Source organism: Enhydra lutris, unplaced genomic scaffold, assembly GCF_002288905.1.
Source record: "Enhydra lutris kenyoni isolate GAN:26980312 unplaced genomic scaffold, ASM228890v2 scaffoldscaffold42, whole genome shotgun sequence".
Lineage (NCBI taxonomy): Eukaryota > Metazoa > Chordata > Mammalia > Carnivora > Mustelidae > Enhydra > Enhydra lutris.
In genome coordinates this window covers 4230316-4253460 of record NW_019154126.1, presented here as the reverse complement: position 1 = coordinate 4253460, position 23145 = coordinate 4230316, and the positions used below count along the sequence as shown (strand labels likewise).

General features: G+C 39.1%; 1 protein-coding gene across 2 annotated transcripts in view; it reads right to left on the bottom strand.

Moving 5' to 3' along the window:
* Positions 1-23145, bottom strand: part of LOC111155556 (nebulette) — a 369684-nt gene that overhangs the window by 93087 nt on the left and 253452 nt on the right. Inside the window, exons 1-4 of one of the 2 annotated variants that reach the window (XM_022515772.1) lie at positions 15279-15440; positions 15116-15187; positions 7771-7875; positions 6056-6166 (exon numbers count right to left, since the gene is read on the bottom strand). The exons of the other annotated variant lie outside the window; for it this stretch is intronic. Of the exons in view, the coding sequence (XP_022371480.1) occupies positions 6056-6166; positions 7771-7875; positions 15116-15187; positions 15279-15359 (369 nt within the window). The 5' untranslated portion in view covers positions 15360-15440. Of the gene's footprint in view, positions 1-6055; positions 6167-7770; positions 7876-15115; positions 15188-15278; positions 15441-23145 lie in introns of those variants that run through there. 2 annotated transcript variants of the gene reach the window in all.

Here is a 23145-nt window from a genome sequence, read left to right as displayed (position 1 = left end):
TTATTTTCTCTTCCCTCATGAGAACATAACTACCTAGCTCGGTGAATGCTCAGAATACAAACTGGCAAAAAGTAAGGATCAAGAAATACTTGCTCAATAAATGAATGAATAAAAATAAAACAGGAACGGATGAATGAATAACTTATTTTAAAATTAATTGTAAATATATATTAAAAGTTTTATAATAAAAAGATATTATACAGAACTAGAATAACTTGACACAGGAGAATGGAGGTAATTTTAAGAGAAAAACCAGAAGAGTAGTCACAAGAACAAAATAAGATTTAATTTTTAATGGAAAGGAATAGCAGCTCAATTTAAGGAAAAACTTTTCACCAATACTAGCACCTTGAGAGCTATGCCTCTATCTTCTTACACATCTTTTAATATCCTGTGCCTCTCATACTGAATGACAGAGGGTAGAAATGTAATAAATGTTTAGTGAATGAATGAATAAATGAGTTTATTAAATATCCTCATGAACTTAAACCCCTCATGGGTTTTAATAAACAGTATTAACCATTCATTTAACTTCAGTAATACACTTGTCTAGAGGATTAAGGTGAGATTTACAAAACTAATTTTTATTTTTTATTTTTTTAAATTTATTTTTAAAATTTTTATTAACATATAAACAAAACTAATTTTTTTTTAAATTTCTTTTCAGTGTAACAGTATTCATTGTTTTTGCACCACACCCAGTGCTCCATGCAATCCGTGCCTTCTCTAATACCCACCACCTGGTTCCCCCAACCCCTTCAAAACCCTCAGATTGTTTTTCAGAGTCCATAATCTCTCACAGTTCACCTCCCCTTCCAATTTCCCTCGACTCCCTTCTCCTCTCCATCTCCCCTTGTCCTCCATGCTATTTGTTATGCTCCACAAATAAGTGAAACCATATGATAATTGACTTTCTCTGCTTGACTTATTTCACTCAGCATAATCTCTTCCAGTCCCATCCATGTTGCTACAAAAATTGGGTATTCATCCTTTCTGATGGAGGCATAATACTCCATAGTGTATATGGACCACATCTTCCTTATCCATTCGTCCGTTGAAGGGCATCTTGGTTCTTTCCACAGTTTGGCGACCGTGGCCATTGCTGCTATAAACATTGGGGTACAGATGGCCCTTCTTTTCACTACATCTGTATCTTTGGGGTAAATACCCAGTAGTGCAATGGCAGGGTCATAGGGAAGCTCTATTTTTAATTTTTTGAGGAATCTCCACACTGTTTTCCAAAGTGGCTGCACCAACTTGCATTCCCACCAACAGTGTAAGAGGGTTCCCCTTTCTCCACATCCTCTCCAACACATGTTGTTTCCTGTCTTGCTAATTTGGGCCGTTCTAACTGGTGCAAGGTGGTATCTCAATGTGGTTTTAATTTGAATCTCCCTGATGGCTAGTGATGATGAACATTTTTTCATGTGTCTGATAGCCATTTGTATGTCTTCATTGGAGAAGTGTCTGTTCATATCTTCTGCCCATTTTTTTATATGATTGTCTGTTTTGTGTGTGTTGAGTTTGAGGAGTTCTTTATAGATCCTGGATATCACCCTTTTGTCTCTACTGTCATTAGCAAATATCTTCTCACAAAACTAATTTTTAAAAATAAAATCATCACCTCTTACCATAAAGAAAGAAAGCCATCTCTTACAACTATCAATATTTAAATCTCTTCTCTGGCTCCCCCACCAAGTTCTTCTTGAAAACATTTACTGAAATGGACCTCATGCTGGGGTGTCACAGTCTCTAAATTGTGGAAGCTTTGACACAAATCCCCTCCCCTAACGAAGCCCCAATCTGTCTTCCCCTTGCGGCCAGGTAAGAAGAGTCTAGTTCAGTGGACAGAACTTCAGATATGGGCACACAGCTGTCAACGACTCCCATCTGCACTCCAGACCATCTGCATGGAGTAAGGTCCTGAAACTCTGTACCTGTGAATGCCCTTCTTTGCCCAATTTCCAATTAATCCACTCAAAATGCCCAGAATGTTCTAGATATGGTCTGACCTCTCCTAATTAGTACTATTCAGTTTAGTCTGGGTTTTGATCTCTTATGTGCTCTACCTACTATTCATGTATCCATAGATCACAGTGTTTTCCTTCTGATAGCTATGTTGAGATTTCTGTCACCTAGATTCCTTAAGCCTTATTCAGTTCTGCCCCACTCCATTCTCACATCCAATCCTGCATATCTAGTTGAATATAGGGACTCACACGCAGGACCCCCATGTTTTTCCAGGAATCACTCATCTTGTTAGACTCTGTCCATTGATTTAATCCATCAGGATATCTAATTCTCAGGAACATATCTTTACATTTTCACCATCAGTTATGTTAAAAAGAAATTCATGAAGGACCTCCATTTAAGTTGGCAAAAACATTATGTCAGTTCCATTACATTCTATATTATAATTTTGGGAGAATGGAGGAGGAGTTTAATGGGTGACCAGGTCTATTAAGCCAAGAAGAAACCTTTATCAGATTTGTTCCTTCTTCTTAAATATAAAGGAGATAGCGTGTACCTAGCTCCTTTTTGCTGGGTGCCTGGTTTAGTCTGTATGACTTGTGACTTTATAAACATAACCAACACAGCCAATCATTTGGTGGGTTATCATAGAAATGGTGAGTCATCAAGCACAATTTTAAAAAGCACTCTTTCTTTAAAAGGCTATGTAATTTTCTACTCGCAGCATTAAAAGTCATTTCATTTATAGCTGCAACGCAGCACCACTTTAGAATTAAGATTACATCAAATTGGAGGCAGCTGAACTTTATCATATTAATTTTCATCCTTAAAATAGCTAATGGAAAATTATGTCAAGCTAATACATTTTCTGATAAATTCGATTTCTTAGGATTTGTCATTATTGTGTAGCAGTTCCCTAGATTAACACTGTTTTCTTCATACCTTGAGAATCAAGGTCGCCTTGCTACTGGATATCTAACTAGTGGAGGACACTTACAATTGTCTTACAGATTTACATATAAATATGTTTCGGTAGTATAGTAGTATGTACGTTTATCTTGTATATTTAATAGCATATATATACATAAGACCTCTATACATTTCTAACTTCAGGATATTTTACAACTACTGTATCAGTAAGTGCACTGCCAGTCCCCAAGCACAGACACGTCTAGAGCTCCAGAGGCCGGACCCCGGAGCCACCACAGATAAAAACGTAGGCAGTCAAACATCTCCTGAGTCCAGATGCCTGAGTAATACCTTGTATTGCTTCTGTGATAAGAGATAATTTAGCCCCTGCCTGAAATAGCCCTGGGGAGAAGATCTCACCACTTCATGGCATGGCATGGCACGTCCATATCCAGAAATTTTCTTTGTGGTCTTTGTTTATAAGATTTTTCATGGGGGATATCTCATAAAATGGCTTCCTAAAATCTCCACATCTCTTTCTTTTTTAAAATGACTTCTCCTCAGTCATTTTCTATAAGGAGCATTAATCTAGCTCACCTCACGGTATCATTCTAGTTTGGATTAAGTTTCTGAGAATGTTTGCAAATTGGTTTTAACACAACCTTTTGATCCAGTGTCCTTGGTCTGGGAGATTTTTTCATTAGAATCCAGAACACCTGAGGTTCCAGAATGTGTCTAACCACTCTAATTTAGATTACCACAAATCGGATATGATTTGGACACAGCAAAAGGTTAGCTGTTTCATTTTCTCAGACACCGTCAAATAGTTTTACTTTCTTGCTAGTCTTATTACCAGGTAAGCTCTGAGAATTGTAATTTTAGCCACAATAAAATTGATTTACACAAACCTCAAGAAATGTTATTACATTACATCCAAATTTTATCACACGATTCCATTGAAATAGATACTTTATTCGGAATCCAGGTGTTTCCTTACTAACAAGTTCAGTGACTAATTACAACGGTGGGCAGTGTTGGGAGCACATACCCGTATTTCGCAGGGGGCATACCCCACTAGAGCATAACACATGCTAACAGAAAAAAGATAGACTCCACAATACACACTGTGGATTATCTTCCCCGTTACGTCCTACACTACACATGTTCATGTACTATAGTTCCCTTTCTGCCATGAAAAGGTGAAGAAAATTTTGCACTTACACAGCAATGAGGATGTAAATATCTGACAAGGTTACCTTCCCAAGTATAAAAATAAGAGACAATTCTTTCTTTTTTACATAATTGTTGTTTGTCACATACCGAGTGTTGGGTTGTACTTATTTGCTTTACAAAGTGGTCCATATATTATCAGCAAGTGGCTAGGTGACCAGATGTTGTGAGGGAAAAAAGGGGGACATATTAGTCATGGTCAGCCATGCAAAACGCTGGTATCATATATTTTTAGCCTCATGTTGTACAGCTTAGATCAGCTTACTGCCAAGCTGTGTACACAGAGGACATTTAAATTGGTAATAATAAAGTACTTAAAGATGTTCTGCAAAGGATAACAATGCTCAGTCTTTTTTGAGAGTACTTTATTTTCAGACTATTTTAAAATTACCTAGGCATCTTCTACTTAAAACTAAAAAGATTCTGAAGGAAGATTTCAACTTGTTTAATAAGAAAAGGAGTGGTGGAAATGGTAAGAACTAGCTGATACAGTGTGTGTTTAAGATCCCAGACTCTGAAGCCCAACTATCCATGTTCACACGTTGGCTCTGCCATTTATTGGCTGTGTGATTTCAGGCAAGTTACTTAACTCCTCTGTGCTGCGGTTTCCACGTCTCTGTAATGGGGCTATCTCATGGAGTACTTATAGGGATTAAATGATATAAATATATGTGGAATATATAGAACAGCTCCTGATACATAGTAAGCATTTCTATGTGTCTATTATTATTTTTAACCTAAAATATAGCATGAAGAATATAAACTACATAAAAGGAAATACTTCCTAAAAAAGAGAATCAACACATTCAACAAAATCCATTTTACCAGTATTTATTGACTATCTCCCTGTGTGCCAAGGACCGATGCTAAGCTCAAGGGTAGAGAAGAGAACAAGACACAGGAAGTCCCTGTTCTCATACCACTTAGGGGAGCCACGTAGCAGATTCACAGAGTTTAAAACAAAACAAAACAAAACAACTGTATTATGGAGAACACAAAACAGTTAAGATGACCAAGAAAGAGGTGAAATATTCTATTTTGAAATTCTGCTTGAAGAAATACAACAAATTAAATGTACTATGTGTTCCTTATGTTAATGTACATAAGGGGGAAATTATTCTGAATTCCAAATGAGCTTACAGGATGACAATTCTCAAGTTCATCTGCAACTTGAAATCACTAGAGCGACCACTTGCACCTGAGATACTCCAGATGAAATCCACAACCCACAGAAAAAGAAATTCAGGAACCTCTCGCCTAACTGAGGAAGCACAGACCTGTGGATCCTGAATTGAACCATTAACTCTTTTTCTTTTTTTTTTTTAAGATTTTATTGATTTATTCAACAGAGAAAGAGAGAGGTCACAAGTAGGCAGAGAAGCAGGCAGAGAGAGAGGGGGAAGCAGGCTCCCCGCTGTGCAGAGAGCCTGATGTGGGGCTCAATCCCAGGACCCTGAGATCACGACCTGAGCTGAAGGTAGAGGCTTAACCCACTGAGCCACCCAGGCACCCCAAACCATTAACTCTTAATGGGGCTTTGAATAAGCTACTGGAATGTCCTCCACTTAGAGGTCATGTGCTAAATCAGAGACAGCTTTAATATTTGCTGTCAGATTTTAATCTAAGTAAGCTGTCCTCACAAGATTGAAATTTGTTCTATTAATAGTTGTGAATGGGATTAGGAAAAACAGTATCACGTGACTAACGAATGTGTCCATCCATTTCAATTTCTGTGACATGGCAACGACTACCGACAACACATGAGTCCCCTGCTTCCAGTTTTCATCCAATATGCGATACCCAAGATAAAAACTATTTTTCCAGTACTTTCTACTACTTTGCTATGTTTAAATATATTTTTAAATATTAATATATTTTAAGGTGCTAATTATAAGTGGTTAAATTTTTATATATATGATTATATAACAATTTAGGAAAACCACACCTCACTCTGAAGATGCGTAACTTCTCTTGCAAAGACACTATCGATTGTGGCTGGCATCTGCTTATAAAGAGAATTGGAGAGGTTTGCCTTAATGGTGCCTTTGTATTTTGCCTGGGGGGGGGAAAGGAAAAAATTAATAAGCATTACTTTTTTTTTTTTACTGTTAATATTGAAAGAAAATAAAAGGAAACTTTCTTCAGAAACAGAATTATTTTAAAAACCTGAAGACCATTTAAACCTTAGATACTAGACTGAAGAACATATTCTAAAGAGAGGTAAATCTAATTTATCACAGAAAAATCTTTAAAAGGAGCCACTCAAGAAAATAATGATGACTTTTCTAATTTAACCTATATATGTTTCTAAAAGTAAATCCGTTTGTATATATTGATGTTTGACCAGCAAAGAAACACCCAAGAAAGAAGAGACACTTGAGTTGTTCCAGAAAATACAAGTTGGTAGAATGTAGTGTCTAGAGCTTGAATGTAAAGGACAGTGCTCCTTCAAATCTTTTTAACCTCCTTCTTCCACAACTGTGGTGGGAAGTGAGAATCCTTTTTTGTTGTTTCTGTGTATTCCCACCTCCAATTTGCACTGTCTCGAAGTGATCCCCCAAATTCACTACTAATAAATAGAAATGCTCCTTTAGCATTTCTCTTGGAGAGATTAGGATCAAAAAACCACAAGAGATTGCCTATTTTTTTTTTTTTTTTTTGCTCTGTAGTTAACACCTTCTGGAAAAAGAGTCAATTAGGAATGACAAACATCAAGTGAATCTTTGCACAGGAGAAGTAACAGCTAATGCAAACCAACCAAACCATGGTTTCCCACATTCTGATATTACCCCCAGTCAGAGCCAGATGTGAGCCTGGATTTATTGAGTGTAAACCCTGTGTAAACCTTGAGTTCGCACAACTCTTTGGATGTGGGTACTCAAGAAGAGAAAATTTGCCAGTTTTCCTCAAAATGTTTTCACGTCAGCGGAAGTAATCCTGAGAGTATCATGTTGATCTGTTTCCAACATAACTTATGAGACACTAAAGGTCAGTCATTTACAATAGTTTTATTCATCCTCTTTTCAAATTTATCTCTCCTAAGTGATCCAGTCACAGACAACAGAAATGTCTCCTCCCAGATTCAAATCACTGTTAACATGGTGCTTATTAATGTAGCATAATCTGCAGTTTGAAATGCTCTCAGATAGAGACTATGATTTTTCAGCTAGAAAATGAACGTAGTGCTTTTCTCTGTTTCATAGTAAGTGTCTCTGTTGAACTGATCCTACTCAAAAACAGGTTAAATTGATCTAAAATTACTTACCAAAGATACCATGTTCAGAGAATCAGCTACTAAATTTTACTTATTTCCAAAATGATATTCAACAATTTTTATCTAATATACCCATAAGGAAATAAAATAATGGCATTTCTAAAACTATTTTTCTAGTACTTTATACTTATCTAAGAAAATATCTCTTTTCAAGAGTAATTCCATATAAATATGAAAGGATCAGAGTCGAAATATAGACATATATAATAAAATAGATCAACCAGAGAGTTAATTGACATTGTGCGTAGGATTACATAATTATGTAGTTATTACCAACACTCAGTAGCACTCTCAAAAATATTATTCTCTAATTTTAATGCTCAGACTTTTATCTACATAAATAGAAAATGAAAATGCAAACCATTTTGCATGTTTTGATGCCTTACCTCAGAAATAAAAGCACCAATGTTTTTTACGTGGTTTAGCATGGGAGTGTCAGTCACAAATGTACACTTGTCCTTAGACTTTTTATACTCTTCTTTATAATGAATCTAAAAGAGAGAATAATTTACAGATGATGAGAAAGAAGAAAAACCATTTTAATGCCCCCTTTTTGAAGAGAAGAATTACTTAAGGAAGTCTGTTTTCTGAAGGAAATACTCAAATGAGGAATGATCTTCAAAACCAGCCAAATCAAGTACAGAGACATCTAGCACAGAGCTGCAAAGGTGATGAGACACGGGGTGGGGGGGGGGGGGAAGGCTGGTCTTTAGATAAGTAAGAGTCCTGTTATCATCAAGGATCACAGGGGCGGGCGCACATGGATTATGGATCCTGTCTGCCCAGCTAGCTGAGCATAATTATTCAACACTCTCATTTCATTTGACAAGTGTCCTAGTTTATTGTTACTTTCAAGCCATTGACTGAACAGTTAAGCCTACAATCAAACAAAAACATAGCTGCCTACCTCTAGGTTTAAGATAAGTAGTCATCAGGACAGATGGAACCAATTAAGAAGTAGAGGCAAAGATCAAACAAGTGAAATTACTGTTAGCATCATTACCTATGCATGCATTATTAGAGGAAGGAGCTCGAACAGTGGCCACAATGAGCTTCCTTTATATGAACTAACTCTGCTCAAATCAAACTTACCCAATTTAGGAGCATCCATAGGCCTCCTTATCTGCCTTCCCTCCCCCAACAAGAGCAGAACCTGTTCTGAAAGTTTGCCACATGGTGGAGGAGATCATTCCAGAACACTATGGGTAAACAGATGCACAAGAGAAAGCCCAGAGAAGCTGAGCTGAGCATGCTCATTCCTTCTCTCAAAGTCAGTAGTAAAAGGAGTCACTCCTTTCCCCTTGAGGAGAAGCCAGAATTGTTACTCTGGGGGGAGACACTGTAGGAACACATGAGCTGAAGTCAGGAAACTATGGACAAGGACCGAAAATGTCATCCCATTCTCACGCTAATTGACACCCAATCTGAAAACTGGTGAGGCAAAATTTATGACTAGTTGAGAGGATGAAGGTAATTTGCTAAAAGTTATATCACCCTGTAATAAAGTCATGTTTATCTACCCAACACTGTAAATACTTACGCTGAAAAAAAGGTAGGTTCCAGGTCAGATGATAAATTACATGGTCTCCCTAATTACAACCTAAAAGTGGAGTTTAGTTGACTATGTACCTGGTTCTTGAAGGACATGACTAACACGACGTTGCAACACTAACATTACACAGAGATTTTACCACAGGTAAACCTGACTTGAGGGGCATAATTCAACCTGAGGTATGACCAGACAGGAACATCTAAGCAAAGTTACTGCAAAATACCATTTCCCACTGCTGTGACTCAGGTATTAGACGCCTACCACATTAAACATTTGCTTTATTCATGAAATCAACATTGGAACATATTTATCTTATCTGAGCACTAAATTACTTTTTTTTTTCTTCTCAGAGATTAGCCATAATTTTAGGGCTCTGCAAATCACCCTCCTCAGTCACTAGTAATTAAACCGTTAATGGCAGTATGATAAATAGTAGGCTATTTTGATCCTAAGGAGAAAAAAAAAGTATCCCCGTTATATAATTAAGTGTGAGAGAAAATAACCTATCATTAGGCTTAAGTTTGGCTCATTATTTTTATCTTTCGCCACTATCTTCTTCCCCTCACAGTCACATTTTTGACTGCAGCGGTATGTGCAATGGCCACCGGCCTCTGATAAGCTCTGACCTGAGCAGAATGTTCAGGACGAGAGCACAGGATAAGGATGAAGTATTTACTTCCTTCACTGTGCCGGCAAATAGTACAGTCTTAAGTGGGGTCTCCAGTCCTTTCTCTGGTCTTTGTCCAAAAGGTACACACACACACACACACACACACACACACACACAGACACGTATTATTTGCTTATTGTAACTCCTGTTGTATTTCTTTCTTTTTTTTTTTTTTTAAGATTTTATTTATTTATCTGATAGAGTGAGAGACAGCAAGAGAGAGAACACAAGCAGGGGGAGTGGCAGAGGGAGAAGCAGGCTTTCCAAGGAGCAGGGAGCCTGATGCAGGACTCCATCTCAGGACCCTGGGATCATGGCCTAAGCTGGAGGCAGATGCTTAATGACTGAGGCCCCAAGGCACCCCTCCTATTGTACTTCTAATGAATTTTACAACATGACTGATGATAAGCAAATGATCTTACATTTTTATATAAAGAATGCCACATAGTGTTAGCTTTCCTCTACCAGGATAAAAGAAAAAACAGACAGGCGGGAACTACACCGATGAGGGACACAACATCCTAGGTGTAATAAAATCACTAAAGAGATGGCCACTTCCTAACACAGCCATAGCCCTGTCCACTGCATAGACTGCCTATGCGACCTCCTTCTTTCCAAATAACAGAACTCAAACGTATTTATGAGAATAGCCAGACCCCTGCCCCAGCCCTAGAGGATGAGTTGCTCTAAGTCAGGCATGGTTTGGTCCTTCCCCTTGGCCAGTGATTGGTCTCCCCTGGTGCCCAGCGTTGGCCACAGGACATTTGTAGAAGTCTTCCCAGTGGTGTTCCTGGTATTGCTGGTGCAAAGGGAAAAACCTTGCTGGCACGGCCCTTTGACACCTTGCTCTTCCACCTCCTCCATTCCCCAGTTACAGGGATGCAGCAGCCATGGGGTCACCACAAGGCAGTAAGTCACCATACCCAGGATGACAAAGCAGAAGGAAAGGAACCTGGGAGCCCAAAAACATCCACCGTACCAAAACTGGACCCCTTACCTCCACACTTTATTATGTGAAAACAAAAAATCCCACCTATATGTTAAGCCTCTGTGCTAGGGTCTTCCTGTCACTTGTGGCCATCTGCACTCATAACTCAGATACTATCCAAGCTACTTTCTAATGGGGTGGTGGGAGGTAGGCAAAGTTGATGACTTAATAGTCAGTAAGATACCCCAAATATTGACCTTCTGCTCTGACCGCACCCATTAATCCCACCGTGTCTCAACTACAATTAGAGTTAAATCAGTTCAGTGAGGCTTTCTCTTCTTAGCCCAGTCTTTCTTTCACTTGGTATGACCCCAGGTAATGGCTGAACTTGGATGACAGATGTAGAAATGTCTGAGAGTATTTCAACAGGCACTCCTTTTTTTTAAAAGATTCTATTTATTTATTTGAGGGAGAGAGAGGAAGAAAGAGAGAGAAAGACTTGATCAGGGGAAGGGGCAGAGGGAAGGGAGACAAGCAGATGACCCACTGAGCAGGGAGCCCAACATGGGGCTTAATTCCAGGACCCTGAGATCATGACTTGAGCCAAAGTCAGATATTTAACCGAATAAGCCACACAGGCGCCCCTCCTTTTACAGGCACTCTTAACCAAAAGTATCAAGAAAGTCTTCTCTCAAGTGGAGCCATGTTGGTTCAATGCATCCAACCCTGGAAGAAAGAACCACAGCCCCGTCACTACCTGGTAACGGGGCGGGGGACACTCAGAGCCAAAGCTGCCATCCCAGGTTCTCTTAACACAATCAGAGCTCTCTCGGGAGGAATAGCCGCAGAATCCCGATGCCTTTAGCCCTGGGAGGATTTACCCACAACAAACAATGTTCATTTGCCTGGAAAATGTCTTTCTGCTGCCACGCGAGTGAACACCCTCCAACGGTTTGAACCAAAACACTGCATCACAGGCTTCAGGCAGATGCGACCAAACTCGCTCCGCAGAAACCCTGGATGCCTAATTGACAAGAAACATACAAAAATATCCCCCTTAACCTAATACGTCCTATGGCCGCCTGACAAAAGGCTACTAGATTTCTGATTCCGATGGCTCTATATAGTTAACAGGTTTGACTTACTCAAGAAATTCACTAGGTAGTTGGCCAATAGGTCCAGAAAGAGAGAGACAGAATATCTGGGAAAATAAAAAGCATTACGTGGTTAACAGAAAAGCAAAAGAGGTGGCTTCAAAGGACCGGGTAATTTGGGGAAGTGAGTTATACAAAGGGAAACAAGGGAGAGCAAAAAAAAAAAACAAAAAAAAAACACCCGGAAAAATGCCTCACACTGATCCCACAAAGTGAAGCCACCTGACCTGAAAAACACCCATCTCTTTCTAGGGAAAACTGTGAGTTCCTAGGCTTATCTCTAGACCAGTCCTCTGTAACATTTATACCACAGAACACAGTACTCTATGAGGAGAGCCCCGCACACAGCAGGAGAGGGACGATGCAACGATGGCCATGCTCTGGGGGTCCTGAGGACCTCGTTTCAGATCTCAGGGGTGTGGCTCCCTAGCTGTGTGATCCGGTGAACAGAATGTGAGGCCGCTTCTCACGGCTTCAAGATGAAGACCCACCCATGCAGACCGGACAAACAAGACCCCAGCTTCACCGGGTGACACGGGCTACAAACAGATTGCCTCCAAACAGAGAAAAAGTCTCCGGTAAACACACAGGTGTCCCTCTGGGATACAAGGGATCAGAAAACAAACAAAACGACCTGAAGGTCTGTCTTTAAGTTTGAGACCTGGGGAAAAGCCCGTGTGCTTAATGAAATGTGGACACTAACCGAGGGCACCATAAGAAGCAGGAGAGGGCCTCGACGGGGGCTACCATCTAACTCCCCCAACCATTCGTCCACTTCTGTCTGTTTCTGCTCCATGAATGACACAACTCAAACACACATCTAGACAATGACCTAGTGATGCAGGCAACATAATAGACATGAGAACCTCCCACGTAAGTTCATCGGCTCCATATAAGGACACAGATGACGCTGACTGTGGATAAAGCACTTAGTACTTAATAAATACCTTTTCTACCAAACTTTGAAAAACTAGAAATTCTTTTGGGTCCAATACATAAAGTTCATCCAGAACATGTAAATTAAAATTTGTTTGTAAAACGATGGCACAAACTCCTCTTTTTAGTTTTGTTTTAGAGACAAAAGTAATACTTGCTCCGACTCTTTGCAGATAAATACACAAATTCCAAAAATTAAAAAAAAAGAACAGTATTTTTAAAAGTATGAAATTCTATTTTGAAACAGAAGGTGAACATGTACGCAGATATATATCAGGCCAGAGGCTGTGATCTAAATATTCAAGTCGTACAGACATTCTGCCATGCAGCATAGATCTGTAATAAACAGAAATCACTCCCACATATTTGATTTCTCCTACCTCAGAGAGGAATAACATGGCCTTGGCTTTTGTGAAATGGTAAAGGCCACGCCCCTCGCCATGAGGCTGGTTCTGCAGTCACTGAAAAGTGATCTTATCCGAAACAACTCCAACAAAATCACCTACTCACTGAAGGTGCCCCTTGAGTTCCAATGGTTTATATAATATACTTAGCTCATCCGCAATTACCCTTTAATAAAAAACATAACCACCTGGAAGAGGTACTGTTTCCGGAGTTAGGAAACTTCAGGTTTTAAATGGTAGCATTCCCATTACCAATATTAGTGTAATCAATAACAGTAAAGGTAAACTGTGCAGGGAAATCTACTGTTAAGAGCAAACACAGCAGAATGGCTGAGGCTGAGAGGGCTTTGTGCTCAATCCTTTGCCCCTCTGCTCAACTGTGTGACCCTGGCAAGATACTTAACCTCTCTGAGCCTTTGTTTCTTCACCTCTAAAATGAGAGAAACAGTGGAGTCCACCTCAGAAGCTGCAAAGCCTGGCACAGAGTCCTCGAGAAATCTTAACTTGGCTGATAATCTTGTGGTGGTCATCATTCCATCACTATTAAGAGTTTACAAAGGGGGAGCCTGGGTGGCTCAGTCGTTAAGCATCTGCCTTCAGCTCAGACCATGATCCCAGGGTCCTGGGATCGCGTCCCACATCGGGCTCCCTGCTTGGCGGGAGGCCTGCTTCTCCCTCTCCTACTCCCTCTGCTTGTGTTCCCTTTCTCGCTGTGTCTCTCTCTGTCAAATAAATAAATAAAATCTTAAAAAAAAAAAAAAGAGTTTACAAAGAACTTTCTCGTGCTATAGCTTAGTACTCCCAGGTAACAGCACAAAGAAATACTCCATTTAAAATTCTATTACATTACATGTCAAATATATGGAAAGAGTATGATTCCCACCATCCTCTGGCTCTTTCCGACAAGCCACAAAGAGACAGTCATATATAAAATGTGACTGGATGGATACAAAAGTAATTTACAGATGTAGCAGTTAATAACCGCCAACATCCCTTGAGTGCTCACCGTGTTCCGGACAGTTCACTAAACATTCCAGACGTATTACCATTACTTCTAGAAACTGGAATAGATGTTGCCCTTGAGGAAGTGAGCTCAGTCCTGTTACATAACCTGCCCCAACCTTACTGTTAAATTGATGCAGGCAGGTTGACTTCAGAGAACATGCCAACGTACTACCCCACTTCCCCAGATTGACCTCCTTTGAAAACAAACATATGTTGGGGCGCCTGGGTGGCTCAGTGGGTTAAAGCCTCTGCCCTCAGCTCAGGTCATGACCCCAGGGTCCTGGGATCAAGCCCTGCATCGAGCCCCGCAACGGGCTCTCTGCTCAGCAGGTAGCCTGCTTCCTCCTCTCTTTCTGCCTGCCTCTTTGCCTACTTGTGATCTCTCTCTGTCAAATAAATAAATAAAATATTAAAAAAAGAAAGAAAGAAAGAAAACAAAACAAACATGTGCAAAATATTCTGATCACTTTGCTCATTAACTACAACAGAAATGGCTAGTATGACGCTTGCTTCTCTACAGACCCAGGCCCTACTCACTTTTCACGGGTCATCTCTCCCCAGCACACAGAGTTCTCACCATGCAGTTCAGTAACTCAAGAACCCCAAATTATAAATGCATTTTATGTAAATATGTATTTTTTCCCCTGGTTTCAAGAACTATTGCATTCATCCGAGTCCTCAAAAAATCCCCAAACTGTTTTTTAAAAAACCATTCGTTTAGACAGAGATCCTCCTGACACAAATTCTACCCTCATACAAAGTCTAAAAGGCTTTGCAGTTCACACATGGAACATGCTCTGAAATTTCAATGCTTTATGATTTCATGCCCGAGTGACAATGAAATTCATAAGGGACACCGCTCTGGATTGAGAACACAGGGACCTGTTCCTACAGATACTCTCTATATAGGTCACCTTGAGGAAATCAATGGAAATTTCAGGACTTAGTTCCATGATCTGGAAAATTATTGTGTTTTAACAATAATTGTAGGGTTTTCTCCCCAACTCGATGATCTGATGGCATAATAATGCCACACACACATAACGAAAAATTAAAAAAAAAAAATCACTGAAGTCACTTACATCACTAATGAGCTTGGTGCATTTTCTGGCCAATTCCATCCTTAGGTCTTCAATAACAGGCTTGAAGAACACCTGTGCAGAAAAACAAAGGAAAGAAACATTTTTTCTAATGATCGGCTTAGAGGAACAAGTAGCCTTCTTTAGCTGGTGTGTTCCCATTTACCGTGTCGTCTTCATCTTCCTCTTCCTCTGTTTTTCCCTCTTCTGCCTCATCTTTTACATCCTCAAATACAAGGACCCTCATTTTTACTCTGTGTATAGAGGGTATTTTTTTCCTTCTTTTCTCTCTTTCTTTTTTCTTTTCTTTTTTTTAATTCACGAGGACACCCCCTTTCTCTGTACTATAGCACCCTTGAGCTCTTGGAGTCTCTGGTGTTCTGGCAGAAATGACCTTGCCCAGGCCTCATCCCTATTTAGCCCACACTTCACGCTCTTATCATGACTGTGTGTGAGTGGATGGATGGAACTGTGGAGGTCAGCCAGGACTAGCCTCCCAAGTGGAAATACCAGTCCAACAGGCAAAATTCAATTTTGTGACCTTTTAAAGTCAACATTCTCTAATCTGGGTAAGCAATCCAAAAGAGACCATTTATTTATATTTCACTAATTTAATTCATTCACAAAATAGTTTGAAAAAGACTTAAAGATTGTGGGAAAACAACTCCACAATGTAACACTCAAGATAGCACGGTCCAAAGCCTGTTATCTCAAAGATTTCCCAGCTCCCTCTAAATAAAGCTTTTGCTGGAGCGTCAGACATATCTCAGATTTGGTATAGTGAATCTGGATCAATCAAACTTGTGTTGTTAATCTAGGTTAAATTTTTTTATGACACAAAAACATACTTCTCACATTCTAAAAGATACTAATTAGCTGATTAAAGGCTAGTAATTTATTATGAAAAGCCCTTTGAACCACTTTAAAGAATCTATTCTGAGTTAATTATGATCGTTACTCTTATATTGCTATTGCATTCTTTTAATTGTAAACATCATTAAACACGAGAAGTTGCAGTTAACATAGGCTGATGTATCATTTAAGAATTCTAGAAACATCACTGTTTCAAAAAAATAATAACCATGCTCTTCCATTCTGCCCATTGTGTCAATTTTTATAAATTCACTAGTCTTTATATTATAAAATATTCACTATTTATGTATTCCTCAATGTGTACCTCGTGCCTGGAAAATTTTGGAAAAATAAATTATAACAGTATTTATAATGGAGTATGTGTTACCAATTATATAATTAAAAGTATATTTCTCAAAAAAAAGCTTTATTGTCAATTTAGGCAATAACAACTCATAATTTATCAGTTTGGTTATTCAAACCCAGGGTAAATTAACTTTCAGGAAATCATGACTTATCATTGTTGGACATAAAAAAATACCCCATGGTGAATAATGAAACTAGTTATAAAATACAAATTTATTCCAAATACATTATTTTAAGTAGCCAAGAATCATGCTATTTTCTCTTAATGTCATATCTAGTTTTATCTAATTGCTTTGGCCTTACCTAAACTAAAAATTCTGACAAGAAAAACATTCTAAACAGTCATTATGTATAGATTATTCTTCAAATTGTTCTTCCATGAGGCCAAAGTTCCACAGAATACTCTAGAGGGGGAAGGGGGTTTCGTAAGCAAATGTGTTTGGAAAAACCTGTATGTTCATCTCTACCCCTGTCACTTAGAGATCCACATGGCATAATGACAAGTTGGAAGCTCCAAGAAGACCCACAATCAAGAAAACTGGTTAAGTTTTATTAATCCAGTATTTCTGAAACATGAAATCCTATTCATCTAATCTAATCTACCTACTTACTGTGCATCATTTTTTAATGATTCCCCATGCTCCAGAAAATTAATGTTCTTCTGTGAAGTATTACTTAAGGGAAGCATTATCCTACTCAGAAAAGAAAAAAAAAAAAAGGTTGTATTCTAGAATAGTCTTTTCATGAAATGATTTTTGGTATAGGCTAACTTAATGGCATCACATATCCTACTCACTAGCAAAATGCCAAAAAGAAGTCCCCCAGGGTGCTGAATTTGGAAACCTTCACTTTTAAAATAACAACTATGTTATTTTAAACACAGCTATGTAGAGAATTCTACAGGGAATTTCTCCGCACATTATATTTGTTCCATAAGGGAGCAGAATGTGTGAACTCTGTTTCCCTCAAGCCTTCTGCCAAAAGACTGTTCTAATATTCTATAGAAGATCTATTACATTATCTTTATTTGGAAAGGGGGAAGACCAGTTTCTATAAGCTTTTCTAGAAAACTTCTAGAAGCATGGGGAGAAAATTTCACCAGATCTAGTTGAGATGACTTGTGCGGCTCATGGTGACATCTAATCCCCATGGGGAATTACCTGCAGTGGACTTCAGCGGCTGCTTTTTCTCATTTCCCATCATGTAATACGTCCTTATTGACTCTCCACTGTGCTGGAAGAAAATAATCTGTTGAGATTATGCACAGAAGTTCTGAAAGCAAAACCAAACACCATATGCACCGTAAACACACATTTTCCATTCGTGGATTTTAGAGTCAGAATTTTAAAGCCAGAGGGATCCTTAAGAAATCAATCTTACCAAAAGCCCTCTCTTTTACAGAGGACAAAATTAAGACCAAGAGAAGTTAATTATTTGTCTCATCTACAAAGTTACTCAATGGAATACCAGGACCAAAACTTAACCTGAGCTTTATGTTCATTCATCGAAATAAGTGTTACTATGTCAGGCACTGTGCTTGGTGCTGGGGATGTGATGGTGAATAAAGCATACTCCTGCTAAGATAAAGCAGGAAATTTGAAAAAAAAAAAACAAAACATAATTCAAGACATGCTGGATGAACTCCTTAATGGACTGTCTGGCAAGCTACATACATTATTTCTTCTGATTAAATGTATCTTTTTTTCCCCTCTCACCTGTAAGTATGATACAAAAGTCATGTAAAGTTTTCTTTAAAACATTTTAAGCCTTGCACTTTATCACAGCAAATCTCTCTTGTCAGTAGCTCCCAGATGCAACTTGGGGAATAAGAAGAAAGTTTTTCGTGGATAGCTATCCTGTTTCAAAATTCCCTATTCTCCTCTTTATTTTTTTAAACCACGTTAAATGTTGTGTTTTAATATATATTTGCACCTTGGGGCACCCCGATAAAGGAATATCTATATAACTGCTATCCCTTTTGCTTATCATGTTCTTTGTGTATATTGTCTACCTCTTACTTTAGTACTCGCCCCCACGCCCTGATACAGAATGAGACCAATGTGGGGATCACATTATTTATGGCAAGACCCTCTACTTCCAGCTATAGCTCTCCCACATCCTCTAGGGCAAATTCTCTACCCTCTCCACCCTCCCTCCACCCTAATTCTCCATAGTTAAAGAAAAAAAACCAAATTGCCAGAAGTTATTAAAAGCAAAGCACTTGAAAAATTGCAAAGCTTCTTACAAACACAAGATTTGTCAACTATCCAACAAAGGTACACAGTTCCAGGAAAAGCACCTGATAATGAAAGGGTCTTCTCTGGTCAAAGGGTAAGACTCTACAACATCAACATACTTGAAAAGGCCAGAAGAGCCCCAATAGCCTAACAGCCTAAAGATAAGGGCTCTGCTGCATATGACAATACAGAAGTCTTTTTTTTTTTTTTAAGATTTTATTTATTTGAGAAAGAGAGAGAGAGTGCACACAGCAGAGAGAGACAGGGAGAAGCAGAGTTTCCACTGAGTGGGGAGCCTGACGCGGAGCTTGATTCCAAGACTCTGGGATCATGACCTGAGTTGAAGGCGGATGCTTAACCAACTGAGCCACCCAGGTGCCCCCAGAAGTCTTTAATTTGTTTAGAGTTTGATGTTTTTGTGTAAGCAAATATATTTCCATAGCAACTGCCAAGTCCCAGGGGTAATACAGGTATTGGGACAGAGCCCCTGGCCAAGGAAACTCCTATGTACCACCAGCACCGGTCTGCAGTGCCCCACTGTCTGCAGTGTTCCCCTGTCTACAGTGCTCCCTTGTCTGCAATGCTCCCTTGCCTGTAGTGCTCCCCTGTCTGTAGTGCTCCCCTGTCTTCAATGCTCCCTGTCTGCAGTGTTCCCTTATCTGCAGTGCTCCCCTGGCTTTAGTGCTCCCTTGTCTGCATGCTCCCGTCTTCAGTGCTGCCCTGTCTGCAATGCTCCCCTGTCTGCAGTGCTCCCTGTCTGCAGTGTTCCCTTATCTGCAGTGCTCCCCTGGCTTTAGTGCTCCTTTGTCTGCAGAGCTCCCCTGTCTGCAGTGCTCCCTTGTCTTTAGTGCTCCCTTGTCTGCAATGCTCCCGTCTTCAGTGCTCCCTTGTCTACAGTGCTCCCTTGTCTGCAATGCTCCCGTCTTCAATGCTCCCCTGGCTTTAGTGCTCCCTTGTCTGCAGAGCTCCCCTGTATACAGGGCTCCCCTATATGCAATGCTCCCCTGTCTGCAGCGGTCCCTTGTCTGCAGAGCTCCTTTCTGCAATGCTCTTAAGATCACGTGCAGTAAGAATTGCCCAGATTGTGACCGTTTCATACTTATTTCACTTTTCCCCCTTTTCTTGATATTGATAGAACATGTGCTTGTTGCCAACATGGTGATGAGAGCCTTGCAAATGAAAATCCCTAATAATTAAAATAGATGGAGATTCAGTTCTGAGTTGAGGAAAACTTCCAGGGATAAACTGAAATTTTCCACTTTAAAAATTAATTCAACATTTCTTACTGCAAAATATTCCCGCTGAATGGTTCGGTGAGAGACGAATTAGCTCATCTGACTTGTTTGCCTGTCTTGGCAGTCTTTCATAGACTTGTTTTCAGTTGCCTGGGTTTTTTACATTTCTTTTTCTTTCTTTCTTTCTTTCTTTCTTTCTTTTTTTTCTTTTAATGACTATCTCCCAGAAGGTTCTTGCTTCTCAGCTGAACTCCTGGTCATTTTACTTTTGCCTCAATAGTTCCTCATGGTTTTGCAACTGTCCAAAAGAGAACTTTACTAGTAGATGAGGGGATGAAATTGTTTCTTCAAACGAGAAATGTAAGCTCTCTTGGGCAATTTGTCTTCTTTATAAAAGATGAGAGCTCCGCTTAATATTAGCCCAATCTATTTTTACAGTTTACATTCATTAAGCCCATCTTCTCCTTTTGAATGGCCATTTCATTACTGTTTGTTAATTAGAAATCAAAAGAATACAAAGCAACCTGAATAATTGTCACCATTACTAATTATGCCATTAAAATAAGATTTAATAGAATGTGTTTTCTTTTTAATTCATATTCCTGTTTTCACATGTAAAGATCCTATTCACAAATGAGAGCCATGCATCTAAACTGGTGTTGGAGGAGAAGAACAAGAAACTGCAAATTGTTTTTGGCAAAATTTCCGGGTCGGGTGTGGTTGGGATGCCAAAATCAAAAGTATGTTCCAGATGTACTGACTGGGGTGTTCTCATTCAGAGTCTACATTAACATAAGCATCCAGCAAACTGAAGGACTTTGATTTAATTCTCTGCTTACTTGAGACAGTAGTTCAGTATGAACAACAGTGAAGTTCATACAGTCACTTTCACAAGCCTTCTCACTGAGAGAAGCCAAAGTTCTGGGTGGCCTCTGTAAGCCTTGTAACCAGAACCAAAGGGTCAGGCACAATCAAACAGCTTGGCTATCCCAGAAAGTATCCTTTTCCTAGAATTTTGTGTGAGATGTGTCAAGAAGAATTGTGAAAGACTTTGAAACTGGTTAAAAAAAAAAAAAAAGCCTCCTGTGTTATCTAGTGTTACCTCTGGCTAATTTGGCCTTTTGCTGTCTTTGAACTGCTTCACAAGACCATAAAATGTTAAAAAACTGATAACAATGCTAATGATGCTTTATCCATACAAATGCAAATTAATTGTGTCCTGGGGAAAAGCAATCGATTACTGGTCCTATCAATAGAGCCTTTGCTTTATTTCTAAATTCATTTCAGGATTCCTTATTACTTATTCACGCGTGTTCTTCAAATTCACCTATGAACCAATCTTAACGTCTTATTGGTACCCTCATTCATTAATGAGTTAAAATCTTTAAAGTGTGTTTATTTTATGTTACACGAGAATCATGATTTCACCATTTAAAAAAATCCTTTAATGGATGCAAACGACTTAATTACCCTCATTGCTTTCCTTCAACATTTGGCAAAAGTAGAAAGGGAAAAGTTATCACAGGACAAAGCACTCGGCTCTCAGCTGTGAAACATAATTGTAAAAATCTTTGGTGTTCATTGAAATTAGCTTTTTGTTTTGTTTTGTCCTCAGGTCTGATCTCGCTTGACTATTGGCAAATGCCACATGTGTGCTTGTATATGTGTACATTCACGCACAACACACACACACACACGCACACCCCCATACACATGCGCGGGAGCAGATTTAATTTACCACAGCTGCCAGTTCCCTCTTGAAAAGCATACAAGGCCTCAATAAATGCAAAGACTTAATTACTTCTCACATCTGGAAAAACTTGAATATGAGAGTGGATTTATTGAAGAAGCTCTTTGCTTGGCTGTCAACACCATATCGAGAGCCAGAGAGAGCGCGTGGGCTTGATCACGGCTGGCAATTCTTTAACTCTTCAGAGATAGATGTTCTACCAATTAATTCATAACATGTCCTAAGCAGGGACAAGATTTATGAATTTGAGGAAAACACCAGGAAGTAAATGATGTTCTAGTCGTTTATGGAGAAAAGCCGTTTTTGTCATGTTTTCAGGGGGAAAAAAATCATATACTGTTTTAAAATGTGGAAATAATGAGGAAATCCTTAAATTCTGGAAATGAAGGGAAGGCTTTGGGGTTGTGGAGCACATTAAAACAAACAGCCATTAGAACAATAATTTACATAAATACATGCAAAGCTAGACGATTCTGCTCTTTTTTGGAAACAGTGTAATAATGCTCCTAAAAGGGAAGTAGGGAGTTACATGAGCTCATAACAAGAAGATTTAGTAGGAACCCAGCAATGGGCAGATCTCCCCCTAGAGAGGATATTTGAGCCAGAATTAGACAAAATGATGGGGTTTAGGGAAGGCATCCAAAGCATTTGCAAAGACCCAGAGACAAGAGTTGGAACTAAAAGTTCAATGTCATTGGAGAACACAATGGAGGGAGAAGAGGGCAGCAGAGCAGCAAGGGGACCTGCAACGGGGTCCTCAGGGGACAGACTGATGAAGTAAATGGATGGAAATCACTTTCCTAACACAAAAAGCTTAAGCCCGTTTGAACCATGAATCCTTTACAAACAACACAGTTCCTGGTCAATTAACTGCAGAAACAGCACCTTTACACCTCCTCTGTTCCCTTCATATGCCTTGAATTTAATTTCTACCCCTTCATTTCACCATTAGCCTATTTAAATACACTGTGTATCTGGAATTTATGAAAATTCATAGTGAAGAAATTACTCCCAGGTTTGTTGGTTTAATGAAGGGAAATACATGTGTGTTAATATATACCCCCAAATAAATGGAATTGATGTTAAACGTGTTTAAAATATAAATTTCACACTTCCACATTTCTACAATTACAAGTTTATTATTGGAATGCACCTATGTTTTTCTACTCTTTCCTGAATAAGTGGTATCAATGCTTTCAACAGAAACCTTAAAGCATTCAATAACTATACCTACATTCATTAAGGATTTTATTTATCCTGAAATCTTGATTTTTTTTTTTTTAAGATTTTACTTCTTTGTTTGAGAGAGGGAGAGTGCACACAGAGCAAGGGGAAGGGGAGGAGGGGGAGAAGGAGAGGAAGAAGCAGACTTCCCACAGAGCAGGGAGCACAACATGGGGCTCAATCCCAGGACCCTGAGATCATGAATTCACCATAGTTGCAAGCCAGAGAAAACAACATAACCGATAATCACAAGTTCAGAACTTTTGAAGCACTAATTTCTGCATTGTATTCCAACTGTTTCAATGGAGTTTCTTCATGTATAACTCAAAATATAACATAATATCAAAATATGATCATAGTTAAAGTGAA